At 56.0% G+C, this 16,920-nt stretch overlaps 1 protein-coding gene and 1 long non-coding RNA gene across 2 annotated transcripts; both read right to left on the bottom strand.

Moving 5' to 3' along the window:
• Nucleotides 1-477: 477 nt before the first annotated feature.
• Nucleotides 478-1,260, bottom strand: LOC135365409 (uncharacterized). The gene is made up of 2 exons (XR_010413189.1): nucleotides 809-1,260; nucleotides 478-676 (listed from the first exon to the last, which is right to left on the bottom strand). It is a non-coding gene; the product is annotated as an uncharacterized LOC135365409 (long non-coding RNA).
• Nucleotides 1,261-5,024: 3,764 nt separating this feature from the next.
• On the bottom strand, nucleotides 5,025-15,797 carry TSPAN17 (tetraspanin 17). The gene is made up of 9 exons (XM_045900607.3): nucleotides 15,522-15,797; nucleotides 12,094-12,144; nucleotides 11,858-12,004; nucleotides 10,861-11,031; nucleotides 8,787-8,912; nucleotides 8,110-8,157; nucleotides 7,348-7,464; nucleotides 7,204-7,265; nucleotides 5,025-6,676 (listed from the first exon to the last, which is right to left on the bottom strand). The coding sequence occupies exons 1-9, from the start codon at nucleotides 15,606-15,608 to the stop codon at nucleotides 6,640-6,642; spliced, it is 846 nt and encodes a 281-aa protein (XP_045756563.1). The 5' UTR covers nucleotides 15,609-15,797; the 3' UTR covers nucleotides 5,025-6,639.
• Nucleotides 15,798-16,920: the final 1,123 nt, after the last annotated feature.

Consider the following 16,920-nt stretch of genomic DNA (forward strand, 5'->3'; position numbering starts at 1 on the left):
CCTGGCTGGGGGGTAGGGACTCAGGGAGCAGGGGTGACACTGCTGAGAAGAGGGACGTCCTCAGGCCTGAACTGATCAGGCGCCCCCTGAGCCTTTGCTCAGGCCCTTCCCTCTGCCAAAGGTGCCCTCCCTGTGTGCCCCACGCCCCAAGGGCCAGCTCAGAGATGTCCACCTACACCGCAAGGGCCTCCTGGCTCCCAGGCCTCCTTGGACCCGCCCTGCTGGATTCTGATTGTATCAGATGGTGCTGTTCTGTATGAAAAGACACTTGACCTCTCTCGTAAGAGCCATGCAAAGGAAAACCTCAAGGAGAGACTATTTCCTTCTATCAGATTGGCAAAGATAGACCAAGCGGATAAAGGCAGTCCTGGCCCTGCTGCTGGGAGCAGGAGGGGCAGGTGCAGCTCTATGTAAATGGGTGTGATCACTTCAGAGGCAATTTGGCAGTAGCTATTTAAACCAAAAATGCCCTTTAACCCAGCCATTCGCTTCCATGCATTTATCCTCTGAGATACAAGTGCCCAGAGATAAAAGTACAAGAGTGCTCACCGCCCAGAAACATCCCACATGTCCATCAGGAGTGGCCGTGGAAGTCCATGAGGCCTCATCACACAATGGGGCATTCCCCTGGCCTCCTCGCCTGTGGAGCGAAATTAACGGGGTGCCCATCTCCAAGCTGTTTGGGGAAGTAGATCAGTTAATATAAATAAAGTGCTTAGAGGAGCATCCAGCACATAGTTGAGTACAAGTTCCCGCTATTATTATCAGTTTGCTATTGTTGAAAAGAATGGGGTGGATCTATACATACTGATATGTAATTATCTCCCAGAAATGCTGGTCAGTGCAAAATGCAGACAGAAGATTCTGTTGGAGGCGCCAGTCGTGCGGTATGTGGATTGGGTTCTGGCTTGCTTTGTTTCTTGAGGAGATCTGCTTTTGAATGCATGGACCATCTGCGGGAGGACACGGCCAGGACTAACAATAGTGGCTGCCTCCAGTGAGGAGAAGGTGACCGAGAGACAGGGGTATCCTGCACGTATCCTTCCATGCAGTTTGTGGTTTTTAACCACACGCCTGCACCACCTATTCAAACAAATAAACCACTTGTCAAGACTGGTGACTCACCTGCCTGAAACTCCCACCAGCCCCCGAGCTCCCTGAGGACAGAAACAGTGTCAGAGCTGCTGCCAAGTTCTGGGCACCCAGCATGGCCTGGCACACACAGATACTTGGCAAATGTTGGCTGGCAGGAAAGCCACCTGGAATTCCACGTGGCCCCTCTGTCCAGAACCCCCTCTCCCCAAGCATGATTCCCAGGAGACTCCCACAGATGGGGGCAGGTGCATGCTGAAGCAGCCTGGGGACGGTCTGGCCTGATCAGGAGGCAGGCCTGAGAGCTAATTTCCAGAGGATCATTCCTGGAAGCAGGACCCAGGTGTCCAGGTGTGTCCGGGCCTCCAGGGGTCCAAGCCTCTGCCAAGGACTAGAACTTCGGGCCACAGCAGAGGCCCCTCTGTATACAGGTTACCGATGTCCCCATCTGTCTGTGTAGCCCCTTCTTACCAGGAGGCAGTAAGGCTCCCTATCAGGCCAATGCTCGGGCTGGGGAGCAGAAATGAGGCCCCAGGCCCAGGAAGGGACCTGCCGGGACCAATTCTGCCATCAGCCCCGACTAGGGGCCACCCTTCTCTGTAGCCCTCATCCTCTTGTCCAGTGAAGCCGGGGCTGCTTCAGTCTGATCCCCAGGAGAGAGGGCTTGGCTGTGCCTCTTTCCAGAGCCTTGGAGTGGAGCCTAAGTGGGAACAGCTCGACTCTCCACCATCCATCAAGCAAGGGACAGAGAGGCGAAACATGGCTTGTCCCTGCAGGGAATCACCCCAGCAGTCACACGAAACAAAGCAGCTCTACACGCACAGACATGACTAGGTCTTCAAAACACATTGTGGCATCTGGGAAAGCAAGCTACAGCAAGACGGGGCAGTATGCTGCCACTTTGAACCACACACAATGATACCCAACATTTTCTATGTGTACGCAACATGAGTGCAAAATTTTAAAAATATAAAATGTCTGGAAGGTTCTATGGCTCACAGCCGTGATGACACACACGGGAGGAAGGCAGGAGAGGGGAGTAGGATGGGACAGCTAGGGGACTTTCGTTTCATCCATTTTTTAAGGAGATTGGGTTCCTGTTTTACCTGTGCTACCAAAATAATTTAAAATTAAAATTAGGGGTGCCTGGCTAGTTCAGTCGGTTGAGCATCGGCTCAGGTCATGATCTCAGGGTCGTGGTATCAAGCCCTGCATCGGGCTGTGCGCTCAGCAGGAGATTCTCTCTCTCCCTCTCCCTCTGCCCCCCTCACTCTCTTCTCTCTAAAATAAATAAATCTCTAAAAAAATAAAATAATTAAAATTAAAGACTTTGTTCCATGTCGCTTTTTCATAGAAAGCGAGACCACTCACTGACCACCCCATTTAATACACAGGCTGGCTCCCACCCTGCACACCCTCAAGGCCCCCTGCTCTCTCTAACATTCCCATAGCACTCACCCTTCCCCAGCTGAGTGACTCATTATGATGCTCACTGGGTGGCATTTTCTTCCTTCCTTGGCTGGTCTGCAGCTCCAGCCCAGGAGGAGAGTCCTGCCCACTGCCTGTTTCCATGTAGCTCCAGAGCTAAGAATGGCTTTATGTTTTTTAATGGTTGATCATCAAAAGAGGGATTATATTTTGTGACACATGGAAATTATATGAAATTCAAATTTCAGTGTCCAGGAAATTTTATTAGAACACTGCCATGCCCATTTGTTTGTCTTGTCAAGAGTTCCTTTCTGCCATAAAGCAGAGTTCAGTGATTGTATGGCCTGAAAGCCTAAAATATTTACTATTTGGCCCTTTGCAGACAAACACGGCTGACCCCTGGTCTGGTCTGTGAGCACCACAGGGGTAGGGGATTTCTTTTTGTTCCTTATGTATCCTTACACTACAATGTCTGACACATAATAGGTGTTCAATGAATCTGGTTGGATAAGTGAAGTGTATGTGTTGGAGCCTATCGCCTGGACCTCCTAGAGAAAGTGACCCCCGTTCCCACCATCTGCGGGGGCCTGAAGGTGGGTTCAGGCAGTGTCATTGGCTCTGAGTCCTTGCAGAAGAGAGGCCAGGGGGTGGAAAGGCCTGGATTTGACACCAACAGGGTGGACCCCCAGGTCTGTGGAACCGTGGCTATGGCCTTGCTCAGCCCCAGGGGCTGCCCCCCCCACCCCCCACCCAACGTCGGCCACACCCGCAGCCTCCCCCAGTTTGCAGCTGAGTCAGCTACACTGCCTGGGCTGTGCTTTGGTGCCCTCTGGTGATCACTGGGAGCGGCTCCCTCCAAGGCCTGCACCACCTTAACCTCACTGGCCATCTTCTGAAGGAAATCCTACCCCAGCCTCCTGAGCCTGTCTGACCTCCTCACCCAGAGATCCAAGGGCTCACCAGGCCAGGATCTCTCTTTCCTTTCCAGTTCCCCATCTGGAGTAGCCTGATGTCACAGGACGCCCTCCCTCCAAGCTGATGCCAGCCTCTCTCCTCTGGTTAGACTATGCAGGCCCAGGGCTATGGGAGGCTCCCAGGCTGCCAGACAATGGCCACCTCTGTCATCACTCGTGTGTGCTCCTCCCTGACAGAGGGTGGATGACCTCTGTCACCATGGCCTAGGGACCCACCTAGAGGGATGGGTACAGGGTGGCCTTATAAGCTTCCTTGTATTTTCTACACATCTGGAGAGATCCCCTTCTGGGTAAGGATTCGTCAGCACAAGGGAAAGAATGGCTCTGGGTTCCACTCTGGGGACAGGAAATGTCTCTAACTAGCATGAAATGCCACCTAGCAGTGATCATCATGTGCTTGTCATGATATACACATTACACCACTAGCAACTGTTCCAACTGCCTCTGCCAAGAGACTGTGGGTTCCAGGACAAGGGCAAGTCTGAGCTGCCTCAGTAACCCCAGCCTCCAGCCAGGGCCCACCTGAGTGGATGATGGTGGATGGGGAGAAGTGGATGGATGGATGGGTGGATGGGTGGATGGGTGAATGGATGGGTGGGTGGGTGGATGGATGGGTGGGCGGATGGGTGGGTGGGTGGGCGGATGGGTGGGTGGATGGATGGATGGATGGATGGATGGATGGATGGATGGATGGATGGATGGGTGAGTGGATGGATGGGTGGGTGGATGGGTGGGTGGGTGGATGGGTGGATGGATCGATGCACAGGTGGGTGGATGGGTGAGTGAATGGAAGATGGACAGATGGATATCCCATAGCAGAACTGAGCTTTGGAGAATCCTGGGTCCCTAGCCAGGGTCACAACCATTCCTACCCGTCATACCTATCCCATCTCCAAATATATTCTGGTTCTCTCACTTCCCTCTGCCTCTCTCTCACCCACTCCCACCTCTTCAGCATCCCAGGTTCCTTCATGACAAATCCATGCCAGTGGCAGGGCCTCCAAGGCAACTGGGACCCAAACCTAGAGAACACTGTTCCCCTTGAGCTTCCCAGAGATGGCAGCCCCTCCTAACACCCCACCAAGCAGTATCTTCTCCCAGGCACCCCAACTGTCACGGTCTAGCCATCCCTCTTACTTTCTTCAGAGCATATATTACTAACACAAATGCTTCTGTGCCTCCCTATTTTTGCACCTCTTGCACAGGAGTGCAGCACAAGGGCCAGGAGCTTGACCTTTCCTCTACTTCCGCACACCTAAGCAGGTGTTCGGACACCTGGGCTGGGACAGGTTCCTGCCCCTCATGAGCTGGCACTTCAAGTGTTTAGGTTCCACCTTGATGCCGCAGAAGGGCAGGATTGGTGCAGTGCAAGACAGCAAGAGGGGTCAGACCGGGGGGCCCCATCCCAACTGTGCACTCTGGGCAACTCCTTCCCCTGAGCCGGTTTCCTCATCAGGAAGGAAGGTTGGGAGGTTTGAGGGAAAATGAAAGGTGAAAGCTTTTACAATCAGAAACCACATGACACGTATGTGCACGATATTGTGAGCCGCATTTATTGTAGCATGTAGAGACCACCCACAGCCCGTGTCTTTCAGAGACCCGAGGACACCGTCCAGCCTGCACCTGGATGGGCCCATCGTGAGCCACGATGCTGGGCGCCTGCCCCACACCCTGCCCACCTGCAGCAGCTCCCAGCATTCCTGAACGGTGGAGTCCCCAGGGCCCCCATGGGGGACTGTCCCACAGGGATCTACGGTGGCAGGGGCGCCACAGCTGGCCCCCACACCTTTTGTTCGATTAGCAGGGTTTAAGATGTTTTTTCATTAGTTGCCAACAACTAAAAAATCGGAATACTTCACATAAAAATCTAGCTTTTTGGCTTCTCCAGATTTCTCGCATTAGACCTACCTACATTCCCGTACCTACAATACGGCAATTAGCTACAACTGAAGGACAGCCACCAATTTCAGGTGGGAATCTGTGCTTTGCCACAGTCCCCACCACATCTTATTGTCACTCAAGGCCAGTTGCCATTAGCGACTCAGACTCAATCATGCAAAATATCACAAAGCAATGTCTCTCCATATCCCATCTCCAGGAATAGTGGGAAAAATTAGAGTCGCACTGCAAAGACCTCACAACTCAAAGGCCTCCTTTATTTTTATAACCCACCTGGCCCTGAGGGCATCTAAGTTGGCGATCTGTGCACTAGCCCAAACGTCTCCTTTCATCCACAAATGCTCACTCGACACATACCCCTTTGTGCAGATCTGAGAACAGTAGCCAGACTTCCTAAATCTGAGCCAGTTTGCTCCTTGAGAAGTCTGTAAATTTCCTGAAACCCAAAGAACTAGTAAGCAGGGTGGACACACCAGGCGCAGGGCTGTACCTGGGTGGGGTTGCCCTAGGAAAGCCGGATCCAGGTAAAGCTGTGCTGGCGCGCCCTCTAGTGGCCAGGAGGCACCTCTCCAGGCCACCGAGGAGACTGAAGTAGATTCCAAGTGAGCCTAGGAGTCAACCATCAATGGCCTCCAAACCTGGTTCCCCCACCGGTGCCAAGCTCAGGCTTCCAGCTGCCGCTTGCCCAAAACCTTCCTGATCTCCATCCCAACCATCAGCCACTCTCCTGGGCACGCTGGCACCCATCTTAGCCCCCAGGAGGACCGGACCCTTCCCAGGCTATGGCCTCTTCCAGGCAGGCTCCAGCCTCCCCATTCTTCACTCTCCCAGGCTTCGATCCAGGTTTGGCCCACAGCAGCCTGGCAGCATTCGCAGGGGAAAAACTTGCAGAGGTGGGGGAGGCCAATTCCCAGCCTACAGGGTCAGGCAGGCAGGGCACTTAAGTGAACAGAACAGGCCAGGTGGGTCCCTCAGAGAGCGGGAAGCGCACGTCCCAGGAGCCAATGCCACTGAAGAGCCGCTGTGGCCAGATGGCCATTCTTCACAAGATGCTGGGGATCTGGACTTTTACGTGAAATATACCAAGTTTTAAAGGTTGGCTCAATGTATACACTATCCAGGTCAAGAAAACACGTTGGCAGGGTGGGTCCAGGCCGGGGCCCCAGGCAGACAGCACTGCTGAGGCCCTGCAGCTGACAGAACCTCTGAGATGGTGGGCGTAAGCCAGTGGTTTTCAAGGTTTTGTTTATTTGAGTAGTTTGTAGCCATCATCGTGTTTGATCCTGAGAGGCAAGCGAGGGAGAGAAAATTCTTGGACCCATTTTAAAGTCTGACACATTGAGGCCAAAGGGGGCTTCTGGCAGGGTCAAGGTCCCAGCTAGTTGAGAAGACAGCTCTGAAGCTGCGTGAGGCTGTGTCCCAGGCAACAGCAGGCCCCAAGGCTGCCCTAATAGCCATGCACAGAGAAGTGTGTCCCAGCCTGGGCAGGGACATGGCAGACCCCTCCCACCCCGCCCGGCCGGCACCCTCTTAACTGTGCCATTCCTAGGCCCCTGGAGAGCCCACCACCTGACAGCAGCCGAGATGGTGGCCCCCTGTGCACACTCATAGAGACACACCCGCCCTCCATGCACACGGCTCCAGGACAGGCAGCCTGGGCAGAGGCACACCCACACTCAAGCCCCTTATGGAGCTCAGGTCCAAGCAGAAACACCTGCAGCCTTGCCCATCACGGGTACAGTGGCAGGGGAAGGGGGGGGGGTCCCTGGGTAGGCCAGGCAGGTGGCCTTGGCCAGTGTGGCAGCCTCACCAGTTGGCCTTCACTGCCTTGATGTCACTCACAAGGTTCTGGGCCAGGCAGATACCAAAGATCTGTAAGACAAAGGGGGCAAAGTGAGGGAAGGTCTGCTGGAAGGGCGGGGCTGTGGGGGGGCATGCTGTGCTGGGACAGTACCTGGAGGAGAGCGATGCCCACAAAGACCCCAGCCACAACGATCAGGTTGTCCTGCAGCCACTTCTCAAACTGGCCCACACAGCCTTTGGTGTGGATGGAGCCCTGCTGCTCCAGCTCCTGGGGACACACAGGCAAGGGGCTTGGCCCACTCCCACCCCCCAACGGGCCTCCTCTCAGTCCAGCTTGCTAAGCTCATCCCCGCCCCAGGGCCTGACATCTTGGCACATGCTGCCTGGATGGAGCTCTGCCACGAGGCCTTGGCATGACATGCTACTTCTAGTCATCAGGGTCTCAGAAAAGATGCCCCCTCCTCCAAGAGGCCTTCCCTGACCACCCAGCCCCAATCCCATCAGCTCCCTTACTTTATTTTCTCCCAAGCTCCTGATTGAAATTGTCACATTACTGTTCATATGTGTTTATCTGTGAGCTTACTGTCTTTGTCCCCTCTACTGGAGTGGGAGCTCCTTGAGAACAGGGGCTCTGTCTGCCTATCTCCTGAGCATGAATCCCCAGCATCTAGGGCACTGCCAGCTGTGAGCACCAGTGGGTGCCTGATAAAGAACTGAAACGAGCAAACACACACATGTCTGTGCCCACGGGTCCACTGTCCCCATGATCGGCAGTACCAAGGCCCAGGTGCCTGGATGGCTCCTAGAACTCAGCACCCCCTCCCCCACAGAATCCCTGAGGCCTTTCAGAGGAGCTTATGGGAGGCTGCCCTTCCCTTCCCAGTGCCCCCAACTCTGTCCCCACCCCTCTCACCAGTTTGAGCCGGACATCATAGCCACACTGGGTGTTGAGGACATCTTCCTGAGAAAAAACAGGCCAATGAGAGACTTGGTGAAGGGGCCCAAGGCGCCCAGTGCTGCAAAGGTTCCGGCTTCTCAGGGGAAGCAGATGGAGCCATGGACTCTGCCATGCCCACCACTCCTACGTGAGGCTCACTGAGGCCCATGCACCTCTTTCCCTGGCGCCAGGACACACAGCCACAAACGCCAGCCTGAGCGGCCTCCTGCTTAGGAATCCTGCCTGCCCGTGTGTTGTAAGAATGGGAAGAGGCGTGGCCCTCAGTGTCCCAGGTGAGCTGTGATGGGAGAGATGTCCCTGGGAGAGGTTTCTGCTCTAAAGAAAGCCATAAAGGGGTGAGAACCCCCACGCCCTGCCACTCCAGAATGGTGGCCCAGGGGTGTGGCAGCTGGCTCGCTACAATCAAAGAGACAGGTTCTGCTGAAGGGGTGCAGCCCCTACCCTGGCAGGCCCCACTGCTGCCCACGGACACAAAGTCCTCAGCCTAGTAGGACTCCCACGTAAAATGACCTCCCCCCAGCATCCAAGGCCCCCAGAGCAGGGCCGAGCCCAGCAAGCCCTCTGGTGGACTCTCCCCAGACTTGGCCTGTGCACTGTGATGCCCCTGCCCCTCCTCACCGGGCCCCACTCACCGCAGGGTCCCTGACGCAGCAGGAGAAGGGCACCCCGCAGCGCTCCCGGCTCGGGTTCAAGTCAGTGCAGTTGAAATAGATATTGAGGTTCCAGTCATTAGGCCCTCGGGCTCCGCAGCAAGACCACTAAGGGGCGAGAGGAGAGCCCCAGATGAGCCAGGCCCACCCCAGGAGCCCCATCCAGTTTGGAGATAGGCCCAGGCTGCAGAAGACAGGGTAGGGCTGGGCTGGGAGGGGGTCTGGAGGCAGCTAGGCAGGTGGGCACCTCCTCGCCACCCCCCAACAGAAAGGCTGGACCTCAGCCGAGAGTTGTCAGAGCAGCACTATGCTCCTGCCCAGGTTGGTGGGAGCAGGGGGGACCGGGGAGGGGTGCCCTGAGAAGTGGGTGTTAGGCCAAGCCCTGTGGGGAGAGGCATCACTGAAGCCCGTGTCTGTGCCAAGTCTCCCCACACTTGCCCCAGAGATTTTATGAAGACCTTCTCTCGTCCTCTCTGCAGGGACAGGAGCAACCCTGCCACCCTCACAGCAATCACATCACACTTCTTCGATGTTGCTGGCAGCACCCATATCCCCATAACCCCACCCAGCACATCCAGCGCTGCCGCCCTAGACGCCGCCCTGAAGCAAGCTCGTGAACTGCGGCACACGGGAACACAGGTCTTAACCCATGTGACACGGAAAGCTGGCCCTCAAGGGACCAGCTGAGCGCAGACACGGGGGGGCCCCCCGTGGGCCAAGGGGGCGGGGCACGGCCATGTGGCTCTGTGTGCATGGGTCCCAGCGAACAGCCTGCCTCTGCCGTCCTCCTCTCGCTTTGCTCAGCACTGCTGCGCCTGCAGGAAACATCTGCCCCTCCTTCCACAGCCCCGCTCCTTCTCCAAGGCCTTCCTCTTCTCCACCCTTCCCCATTTCAGCTCGTAGCACAATTTATTATATTTTATAGACACACACGCACATACAGTTGTCCATTTTCCATATCATCTGTCTCTGCCCCCAGACTGCCATCCCCCAAAGGACAGGCCCCAGCTTTTGTCACCACCGAACAAACTCCCAGGAACTGGCCCAGGGCCTGGCACACAATAAGTCTGCACCAATCTGTTTTGAATGAACAAATCAATCACATCCTAACTGCCTGGCTATATGTCCGCTTCTGCCCTGAGTCGAGACCTCCTCAAAGCAGGTACCAGCTCTGGTTCATCTCTGGATCCTGCAACAGACTTGGGGTGGGTGGCGCTGAAGACGTGGGACCGTGGAGGTGGGTGTGAGCAGAGAAGGTGAGGCGGGAGGTGTCTGGGAGCTCGTGAACTGTTCACTGACTGCTTCTTCACATGGCTTAGGTAGAGGAGGATTTAAGAGCAGAGCTTCTGGGGCGCCTGGGTGGCTCAGTCGTTAAGCGTCTGCCTTCGGCTCAGGTCATGATCCCAGGGTCCTGGGATCGAGTCCCACATCGGGCTCCCTGTTTGGCGGGAAGCCTGCTTCTCCCTCTCCCACTCCCCCTGCTTGTGTTCCTGCTCTCGCTATCTCTCTCTCTGTGTCAAATAAATAAATAAAATCTTTGGAAAAAAAAAAAAAGAGCAGAGCTTCTGTAGAGGGGGAGATCTCAAACTCAAATATGTTCAGAGGCCAAACAGACAACATAAATGAGAGAAGAGGGCCAACAAGTATAATAAAATACAGAGCGGCACAGACAATGGCCAATGGAGAGCTCCTATACCAGCAAAGGGGACAGCAGCAATGTAACCCCAGCTAATACTATGGGTCCAGAGTTTCTTAGAAGGGGAAATCTGTATTTTTATATCAAATTTTCTCTTTTAAGTGTTGTAAACCCTGGCCTAGGAGCTGCCAGGTTGGAGCCTCTGGCCTCTGTTCCCCAACACTGTGTCCCTGCAGAACTAGACACAGTGGGGACCTACAGGGATCACAGAAGCTGGCTTCCCCTCAGACAGGGGGCCTTCTGGCTCTTTTCCCTGGGGCATGGGCAGGGGAACGGTCCCAGAACACACGGAACTTGCTCTCTCACACATCTGCCCAGCGACCGCCTCATGCAGGTGGCCCAGGCCGGCACGGGACTCACATATTCCTGAGCAAAGTCAATGAGGTTCTGGAGGTCAATGTCGTCCCGATAGGCCTTGACATTGTTGTTGATGAAGAAATTGAGCTGGTCTCGAATCCAGTCCTTGAATACGAAGGCTAGGATCCCTGTTGCTAGCTCCAGGAAGAAGATGAGGCCGAGGAACACTGAGAACTGGGGTGGGGGCACACAGATGGTGGGCGTCAGAGATGCAGGGCCTGGGGATGCCACGGGGCAGCGCTCCCCCCCACCACCCCCACCCCAAGATAGCCAAGAGTCCCCACCTTCTCTCCTGTTAGTATTGTTTGATGACGGTGAAGGACAGTGCGGTTCTTACCTACCCATCCGTTCCGCTTCCCCTGGTATCCACCCTGTTTTCTTTGAGAAACCACCCTCCACATACGTGTTCAGCTCCTGTGGCTCAGGCAGAACCATCTCCACCCCCTTTCCCATTCCTGATAGAGGACTGGGCCTGCGGCGGGAGCCCACCAATCAGAGCGCTACCTCTCCCGGGGCCACAGGGATTGGTCCAGAGACAGCCAATCTGAACCAAGGAGATGCAATTAAAGGACAGGCCCACTGGTTGGGCAGAGAGAGCCTTGACCTCCTAGGAGTTCCCGGAGGGGCAGTATGAAGCTAGCCCCCACCCGTTCGTGGGCATCCTTCCACCCCAGGGGGAATGGAGCCAACTGGAAGGACAGACTCGAGAAACAGAGAGACCAGGCCAAGTGACACTGTGGTGGCCCCTAGATTGAAATGTGCTGGCACCCAGCATACCCCTGGGCTTTCCTTAGTGAGCCCATAAATACTCTTTTATGCTTGGGCCACTGGGTTTCAGTCACAACAGAAAGGATCCTATAAATATAGATAATACAATTCTGATGACTATTGTTACAATAACACGATAATAAAACCACCCATTATTAAGTACCAACTATATGCAAGAAGTCAGTGGGAGGAGGTTGGGGTCCCCAGTGGATCTAGGTGGGGGTGCACTCACAAACTTGAGCAGGAAGGTGTTCTCCCGGAGGGCCCCGATGCAGCCAGCAAAGCCCAGCACCGACATGATGCCTCCAACCACTACAAAGAGCCACACGGGGTCGAGGCCTCCCAGATCTGTGAGCGCCGAGATATTGGAGAGAACGCCCTGTGCCAGGGGAGCAGAGGCAAGTGGTCGGGCTGATCCTCCCACCACCTCAACCTACGGCAGCCCCACACCAGACTCCACCACCTTACCTTCTCACCCCAGGCCCAGAGGCCAATGGCCAGGAACAGGGCTCCCAGCACCTGCAGAAGCAGCAGCAAAGAGCTAAAGGTTGGAGTGTCAGCATCCTTCCCCACCCCCAGGAGAGCCCCTCCCCCTCTAGCAGTCAGGGTCTCTGGAAAGTGGGGGGGGGGGGGAATGGACTATAAATGGGGTCCAGGGTCCTTTCTACCTCCCCCAGAACACATTTCAGTTCTTCTCCCCCACAAAACACAGCCTGGAGGATTGAACCCACCCTAGCCCTTCCTGGAACTCAGTACTGCAGCAGAGGGTGGCTGGGACACCCCTGCCAAGCAGAACCAACAGCACTGTCCTGAGCCTCTCCTCCCACCAAGCCTGTTCTCGGTTCTGGGCTCCTAGCCTCCTTTCTGCCTCCTCCCAATCTGGCCATCCTGGTGCCCTGCAACTCTGTGATGGCCGCCCCACTCTGTTCTGTTTTCAAAGCTCACAAGCAAAGACCCCTGAATGACAAGGAATCCTGATGTAAGCGGGATCCAGTTGAGCAACCCCCCCATCTGGGCCAGTAGCTCTGCCCTTGAAAACAGCTGGCCACAGTTCTGCCTGGACCTTCTTTTTTTTTTTTTTTTTCCTGCCTGGACCTTCTAAGCACCACCCACCATCCTGCCTCAATTCCTTACTGGGAAGAGTCCTGATGTCCAGGCCATATGCCTGAGCCTGGGCAGGTCCCCGGATATTCAGTCTCACAGGGAGAGTGCCCCTCATGCCCCAGCAGAAGGCCATGACCCCACCTCTTCACACCTTCCCCACCCACCTGTTTTCACAGGCTCCTTCCCTTCCCCCCACCAATTCCAGTCCATTCCACCACGACCACCCACTTTTAACGCCTTCCTCTCTCTGACTCCAGGCTCCTCCCACTGCAGTAGTCTTCTCTAAAAATCTCTTTCCCTCCCTCCCCCCACACTAGATCTGGGATGTGAAAGCAAACATCACTTCTGCTTCATCCCACTTGACCCACCCATGGCCTTTAGACAGGCAACTGACCACTACTTTCTCCTTTCTGAACCCCTCCGTGGTCAACTCAACACCGTTCCTCCCTCCACCCTTTCTCAGCCTCCCTCCCAGGATGCACTGCTTCACCTCCCTACGCACATGGCCACCAACCCCACCACATTCCACCTTCAGCCTTCTGCCCTTCTTCCTCCTCCATATTCATTTCCACACCACCAGACACTGGCATCTCCCGGACCTCCCCCCCAACCTCTCCCTGGCTCCAAGCGGCTAGGTCCACTTGCCTGCTGCAAAAACCTCCATGTCCCAGGCTCAGTTCCAAGCACTGGGAATACATCAGCAAATAGGACAATAGGACAAATGAGCTCTCTGCCCTCAAGGAGTTTACACCCCAGTGGGGGAAATCCATAGTGAGCAAACAAAGTAATTTCAGATACCAACAGATCATTTAAAGAAAAGCAAACAGAGTGATGCGGTGGGGAGTGACTGGGGGCGGTGGAGGCATGCTTTTGTTAGGGAAAATGGGGACATTTTAGCTGAGCTCTGAATGATGAAAAAGTGTATGGAGGAGAAGAAAATTTCAGGTGGAGGGACTGGCAGAAGCCCAGAGGTAAGATCCAGTATGGTGGTGCAAGGGACAGACTGAAGGGCAGAAGGGCCAGACCCCAGAGGGTGCTGGAGACCACTGGAGGAGTCTGGACTGCATTAATCGCTGGAAGGTTCTCAGCAGTGTAACACCAGGGTCCACGTTCAATTAAAACAAACAATAATCTCTGGGCCTGTTTGATAGGCACCTCCCTCTCGCCACCTGGACCCAAACCTGAAACCTCGTGGCCCCCCTAAGTGGCGGGGTCCTGTCAATTCAGCCTCATAACTTCCCATGGAGCCTTCCTCACTTCCCACTCCGCACCCCCCATTTTTGCCCCAGCCCTCCTCCTTGGTCTCCCAACTTCCAAGCCCTCTGCCCCTCACCCACCCTCCCCGCAAAGGCAGACAGATCTGCCTCCAATACAAAAGCCAAAACAGACCCACCACCCAGCACTGAAACCCTCACTGCTTCACAGGGCTCTCAACATAAAACTCCCAACACTGTCCCAGCCTTGGGGCCTTTCCTGCTCTGGCTCCCCAGCCCCACTCCCGTGCAAAAGTGGGCATGCCTGGAACAATCCTGAGTTTCTTTTGCCTGTCCCCCTTGAGGGGGGTTCATCCAGCGATTCACTCTACTCAATGCTCTGCCTCACCCCCACCCACTGCCCACTGGTATGTACCTTGACTCTGCACTTAATTGGCCTTGTGACTCTAGATTAAATGACTTGACCTCTCTGTGCCTATTCCCTCATCCATAAAATGTAGATAATAAATAACAAAGTAGCTGTGCGAATACAAGTTAGAATTCATTTAATCTGCCTAACAACCCTGAGGGGCGGGCTTTATCATCACCCCTCCCAGGAAAGGAGGCCAAGGCCCAGAGAGAAGTCTCAAAGCTAGGCTTGCTACACCCAGGCCTCCAGACATCCCCACCAGTACTCTCTGCACATTGCCCACACCCTTGAGAGCTGCCTGTTGCTGGAGGCAAAAGGCCCACCACATACAGGTGACTTCATGGTTAGCACATGGGTAGAGGGCAGTGCCAGAGTCTTGTTGAACAAACTGAATGGGCCTGGTATTTTGACTGAAGGCAGCAGGAACAGAGACTGCAGAGGCAGCAAGTAGCCTTAGAAAGATGGGATGGGGGAGGGAGAAGGGAAAGATGACTTGGCAGGGCCCAGGGGCACATGCCACCCTGGGAGGGGCACTAGCAGCTCCCTTCTCTGGCAGGGGCAGCACCGCCCTGAAGCCTCGGTTTTGTCAGCTGTGGAATGTTGAATTCTGTTATCCCAGGGCCAGCTCACGACGTCTCCTCTCCCCAGCAGAGAACTAGAGCTATTGGCCCTCCCAGCCCGCAAGCTCTCAGTAAGGAGCAGGTTGACCTACCCTCCTTGCAGAAGCTTAAGGCTAGGCAAGGGGTTCCGGCCCTTCCCTTCACGGACACACTCCTCCCTGTGGACTAAACCAGGGGCGGAGCTCAGCGCACACCCCACACTCCAGGGTAGCAAAGGAGCTGAACGGGAGATAGGTCCCTGGGACCTTCAGGGAAACACCTCCCCTTTCTCCACCCGGGCTTGGAAAGATACAGGGAGACTCCACCTCCATAACCTATCCCCGCGGCGCCTGGGGCCCGCCTCCAGCAATCCGGGCCTCCGCGTAGTTCCCCGGAGTGGTCCTCGGAGTGGGTATGGAGGTGAGAGTGGGAAGAAGGGGGGGGGGGGCGGAGGTGACGGTCCCAAGCCCTTAAGGCAGGGAGTGGTTCCCCCCCACCCACCAAGTAGGGGACTGAACCTCCTTCTCCCGACACCCCCAGCACGGGGCCCGGAACCCACCCCGCTCTCACCCAGAAGACAATGTTGAAGCCAAACAGGAAGTATTTCCCGCAGCAGCCGACTTCGGGTTCCTGGAAGTGCTGGTGTTTGCCCGGCATGGTGAGCAGCCGCCCGCCGGCCCGGGAACCGGAGCCGGGGCTGGGCTCGGCCCTCCACGGGCCGCCCTGGGCTAGAGCCGCCCGGGGCCTAGCCCGGCGGCTGCGGCTTCATGGCCGCGGCCACACAGAGCGCCGGTCGGGCCCCGCCCGCCCCCCGGGGACCGCCCCCGGCGACCCGACCGCCCAGCTACCCGCCCGCGCAGTCCCGTCGGAGCCCCGCCGCCTCTAGGCCTGACTCCGCCCCTGCCCTACTCTGTCCCCTCGGAGCCCCGCCTCTAGGCCTGAGTCTTGGTCCTCCGGGCCCCGCCCCCATGCAGGCCCCGCCCCCGACCCCCGCCTCTAGGCCTGACTCCGCCTCTAGGCCTGACTCCGCCCCGAGCGCCGGCAGCCACTTACATCTCCCCAGGGTCCTGCGGACCCGCCTGAGAAGCCTGATGATGGCACCGCAAGTCGCGGGCACGAAGCACCCCCAGTTACTCCTACCCTACAAGGCTCGGTAGCAGCGCCGCCCCAGGCCCCAGCCTTGCTGTCGGAGCCCAGTCCTGGAGAGGAGTAACTGCTGATCTGATGAGCAGATGGGGACGGCGATAGGGATGGTGTTTTTTAACACAAGTGCAGGCAGCTTTATTAGTGTAGTCGAATCAGATGCGCTTTTCACTCAACGGAAATTCATCTCTACCTAGGCTGGCTCAGATTCAGGCCAGATGACAGCTGGTCTTGTGAGGGACGCGCCTCCTGCTCCCCGACACTGCGGCGTTGCCAGGGGCATATACCCGACCCCCTGGCTCTAAGCCCTCTGACGTGGAAACCTGTCCCCTTCCGTCTTACCCCTCTCACCGTACTAGCTTGGGCCTGATTGGGCCCTGAGGGGGGGGTCTCACATGAGCCCCCTCAAGGCCGGACCGGAGATTAAGGTTTGGGGGGGCTCAAATTTTACTCAATTTTAGAACTCTCAAAAATAATTCTAATTTTGTTCAAAAGTGTTTATTTAGAACAGGAACAGAAAAAGGCTTAAACTTCATCACCTTTCAGCTAATCCACCTCAAGCAGAACCATGAGGAGACCTAACGGCCGCTGTCCTCCACTCCTGGGCCAGAACCTCATCTATCTACCCACCTCCACTGCAGCCTGACCTGAGCAAGGCCCACACGCCCCTGGCCACAGCTGAGGAAAGGGCAAGAGGACACACCTGCCTCTCTGTGAGATAGGGTTCTGCCCCTAAGCCTCCAGCCCTTGTGATGTACAGCCCCACTCCAGGGACCCACCCACATCTGGTTGAGGGAGGGTACAAGATACAGGGTAGGTCCAAGTA

Source organism: Mirounga angustirostris, unplaced genomic scaffold (assembly GCF_029215605.1).
Source record: "Mirounga angustirostris isolate CCGP_5_RB_7025 unplaced genomic scaffold, mMirAng1.0.hap1 SCAF_7, whole genome shotgun sequence".
NCBI classification, from domain to species: Eukaryota; Metazoa; Chordata; class Mammalia; order Carnivora; family Phocidae; genus Mirounga; species Mirounga angustirostris.